The 3,737-nt window shown below is 62.9% G+C and overlaps 1 protein-coding gene across 1 annotated transcript; it reads left to right on the top strand.

The window, feature by feature from the left end:
* The first annotated feature begins 306 nt into the window (after positions 1–306).
* Positions 307–2,014, top strand: AANAT (aralkylamine N-acetyltransferase). Its single transcript, XM_032871046.1, has 4 exons — positions 307–353; positions 682–919; positions 1,211–1,365; positions 1,709–2,014. The coding sequence occupies exons 2-4, from the start codon at positions 757–759 to the stop codon at positions 2,012–2,014; spliced, it is 624 nt and encodes a 207-aa protein (XP_032726937.1). The 5' UTR covers positions 307–353; positions 682–756.
* Positions 2,015–3,737: the final 1,723 nt, after the last annotated feature.

The following is a 3,737-nucleotide window of genomic DNA, read 5'->3' as shown; positions in this document are numbered from 1 at the left end:
CTCCCAGCCTTCAGGAACAGGAGCTACCCTGCTTGGGGCTTCAGGGCATAGGGAGAAAAAGTGGAGGAGGGAGGGCAAGACCATCATGGGAGAGAGGTCCAAGGCGCCGTAGGGTCACAGTCAGATGCCCTCCAGGCCTGCTCCTCCCTACCTCCCCAGACGCCCCCCATCCTCCCGATGCCCTCATGTGTGCGTGGTCCAGTCTGAGGCCCTCTGAGTAAACATGAAGGCTCCTTGAGGACCCACTTTGACTAAGGGTCTTTTTCTCCAGGGCCGATGGCTGAAGCAGCCTAAGAAGCTGGACACACTCCATCTTTCACAGGCGAAGGACGGGGAAGCCCCTTTCCGGGCAGGTGAGACGGACCAACCCACGCCTCTCATCATTGCGTTAGACGTGGTCAGTGGCCACCCCTCCCACCGCCTCCTGAGACTTAGATGTACCCGGAGGTCAATGAGACCAGGATCCGGAGGTTTGGAAGGGCTGCTCCGTGGGTACTTCTGGCTGAGAGGGAAAGATGGGGATAGGGTACCAACATTTACAGCTCCCAGAATCCGTGCTGGGACTCGCCCAAACCCAGGTCTGGCTACCAAAGAGACAAGAGGTGAGGTGCACCCGCACCCTGGCCTGCTCCTGGTGGAGTTGAAGACCGCACCGTGACCCTCACTCCTCTCCGGTAACAGGTGCCAGAGGGCCCTTTTAGGTGACGAAGGCCACTTCTGAAGTTGGGGCATCCCCAGGAGACACCAGCAGCCAAGATGTCCACACAGAGCACACCCGACCCGGAGCCCGAGGCCTCGGACCTGCAGCCTGGGACCCCAGAGGCCCCCAGCCGCCAGCGGCGCCACACGCTTCCCGCCAGTGAGTTCCGCTGCCTCACCGCGGATGATGCCAGAGGCGTGTTTGAGATCGAGCGCGAAGGTGAGCGGGCCCCGCCGGGGGTCTGAACGCCGACACACTCTGCCACGGCTGCCCTTTGGGGAGGAGCCCCTGTCCTCGGTGGCTGGGCCCCGGGAGGAGCAGATTGGCCGTGCATTTCTGTGTGTGCGTGGGTGTTCAAGAAGGCGGGGATGGGAACTGCCCTGGATCCCGTTTTCTTGTGGGAGAGGGTGGGGGTGGGGGGCTGGGAGGTGTGATGGGGGGAGACCCCGCCCGGGGCTGCCGAGCAGATGCTTGCTACCACCAAGTCACCCGCCGCGCCTCCCCCTGCAGCCTTCATCTCCGTCTTGGGCACCTGCCCCTTATATCTGGATGAGGTCAAGCATTTCCTGACCCTGTGTCCAGAGCTGTCCCTGGGCTGGTTCCAGGAGGGCTGCCTCGTAGCCTTCATCATCGGCTCGCTTTGGGACCAGGAGAGACTCACTCAGGTGAGGGCAGGCTGGGGCTGGGATGCCCGACTGCTGGGAAACCTCTGGAAGGGAGGCTGCCACCCCGGGGCCCTGGCTTCTCTTGCTCAGGAGGCAGAGCCCAGGGCCTGGAATGTCTTCCTCTGGTCTTCTCCCGGGTCAAAGGACTTTGGGGCTCAAAGGCCTTCATGAAGGGTCCTCCAAGGGGCGGAGGGTAGGGTACCCACTGGGGGCCCTCCACGGGTGGGAAGGGAGCCCCGTTCGGAGGCACTCGGGAGACACTTGCTCCTGGCCCGCTGGGGGTAGCTGGGGAGCCAAGGATGGGCGGAGATGGAGCCGGACTCACATCCCTGCTCATTCCCAGGAGTCGCTGACGCTGCACCGGCCCGGGGGCCACACTGCCCACCTGCACGTGCTGGCCGTGCATCATGCTTGCCGGCGCCAGGGCAAGGGCTCCACACTGATGCGGCGCTACCTGCAGCACCTGGGCGGCCAGCCGGCGGTGAGCCGGGCCGCACTCATGTGCGAGGACAGACTGGTGCCCTTCTACCAGGGGTTCGGCTTCAGCCCCGTGGGCCCCTGCGCCATCACCCTGGGCCCGCTCGCCTTCACGGAGCTCCAGTGCTCCATGCGAGGCCATGCGTCCCGGCGTCGGAACAGCGGCTGCTGAACCTGGCGCCCTGCCCTCCCGTCTGCCGCCCCACGGTGCCTGCAGCCACGTGCTGGGGCTGTGGGAAGGCAGGCTGGGGCTCCTGCCCGGCCCCAGGGTTCCCTTCTCTCCCCAGCCGGGGCTGCCTGCCGAACGGTGCCGGAGATGGGGCTGGGTTGGGAACTGGGGACAGCAGGTGTCCCCGGACTGCCTCGGTGACTCCCTCATTCTCAGGAACCAATGGGGGACCCTCTGGGCAGACAGCCTCCTCGTCCTCGTGGGAGGTGTCTGGTGCTCAGAAGACCCTTCTCCCCAGCCTCAGGGATTCCCCTTCTCATCCTCAGCCCAGGAATAGGGAGGAGCTGGGCGCAGGGCAGTGTGGGGGTTATCTCCCAACTCCCCTCATGAGCCCTCCACCCCTTGCCTCAGACACCCCGGATCCTCTTCCCTCTAATAAAGAGTTGTGCTGGGACGCCTGGGTGGCTCAGTGGATTAAGCCTCTGCCTTCGGCTCGGGTCATGATCTCAGGGTCTTGGGATCGAGCCCCGCATCCGGCTCTCTGCTCAGCTGGGAGCCTGCTTCCCTCTCTCTCTCTGCCTGCCTCTCTGCCTACTTGTGATCTGTCTGTCAAATAAATAAATAAAATGTTAAAAAAAAAAAAAAAAGAGTTGTGCTGCATAACCTCCCAGGTGGCTTCCTGTGTGGGGTGAGGGCTACAGGTGAGGTACCGTGAACGGACGAGGGCTGTGCCTCCCCTCCGCCGCCGTCTCTGCCGGGGCAGCCAGCCCCTCAATGCCCCTGGGGTCCAAGGATCTGACCCGGCCCTCTCAAGGGACCCCCTGAGGCTTTCCATGGGACCCCAAACCTGATTTCCTGTCCAACCAAAACCCCCACAGGTTTTCCACCATCCCTTTGGGCCCAAGCCCTGCCCCTGAGCTTATGGCTGACCCCCCATCAACAGAGTCCCAGCTTTCACTCTGCCAGAACCCCTCAACTCACAAAATGATACTTCTAGAGACTATCATTTACTACATTTGAGTCTTCATCCATATAAAGTTAGCGTTACTTTTAAAAATTAGAACCATAATATAAACCAGTAAAAAAGGGCCTGACTGAGCCTTGGGCAACCCTGGGAGCAGGTCCTTGAGGCGGCCCGGCCCCTGCCCCGACTTGGGCAGGAGTGAGGCAGAGAGGGGTAGGGCTGGCTTCTCAGAGCCAGCCCACAGGGCAGAACACTGACTCCAACGGAGGCCCAGGACAGAAGGAGGACAGCCTCTCTTCACCACCAGCAAGCAGAGGCTCTCAGCTTCCCAGCCTCGCTGTGTCTCTGTGCTTGGCCTCCGCCCCAGACCACGGCAGAGCCCGTCCCACATATCTGGTCCAGGAGCATGAAGGGCGGGCTCGCCGGGCCACTGCTGAATGAGGGACACAGGCTCATAGGGCAGGGAGGGGTGAGGCAGGGGCGGGAACCTGGTGGGAACCCTGGCCATGTCCCAGTGAGGGCACATGCACGGTAATGGTGCGTGTGTGTGGCGGGGGGGCCAGCACCAGCAGAGGCTGAGGGAGGAGATGGGCAAAGCCCAGGACCTTGGGATGGAAAGAAGCCCATGCCGGGTCAAGGGTCCTGCCTGCAGGGGAGCAGCAGAGGAGCACGTGATCAGGGTGTTCCCCAGATTGAGGAAGGGGGGCCTCCCTCCCTGGAGGACCTGGCCTCTGTGACTGTCCCCGTGGAGTCGGCGTGGCT

This window comes from Lontra canadensis, unplaced genomic scaffold (genome assembly GCF_010015895.1).
Source record: "Lontra canadensis isolate GAN:19392208 unplaced genomic scaffold, GSC_riverotter_1.0 scaffold41, whole genome shotgun sequence".
Classification (NCBI taxonomy): Eukaryota; Metazoa; Chordata; class Mammalia; order Carnivora; family Mustelidae; genus Lontra; species Lontra canadensis.
This window is presented reverse-complemented; position numbering and strand designations above follow the sequence as displayed.

What these genes read in the sequence shown, in the direction of transcription:
- AANAT (XM_032871046.1), top strand. Translation starts at nt 757, where the DNA reads ATGTCCACACAGAGCACACCCGACCCGGAGCCCGAGGCCTCGGACCTG. An exon ending in GTTTGAGATCGAGCGCGAAG is followed by an intron (nt 920 to 1,210) that starts GTGAGCGGGCCC and finishes CTCCCCCTGCAG; the next exon opens with CCTTCATCTCCGTCTTGGGC. An exon ending in ACCAGGAGAGACTCACTCAG is followed by an intron (nt 1,366 to 1,708) that starts GTGAGGGCAGGC and finishes GCTCATTCCCAG; the next exon opens with GAGTCGCTGACGCTGCACCG.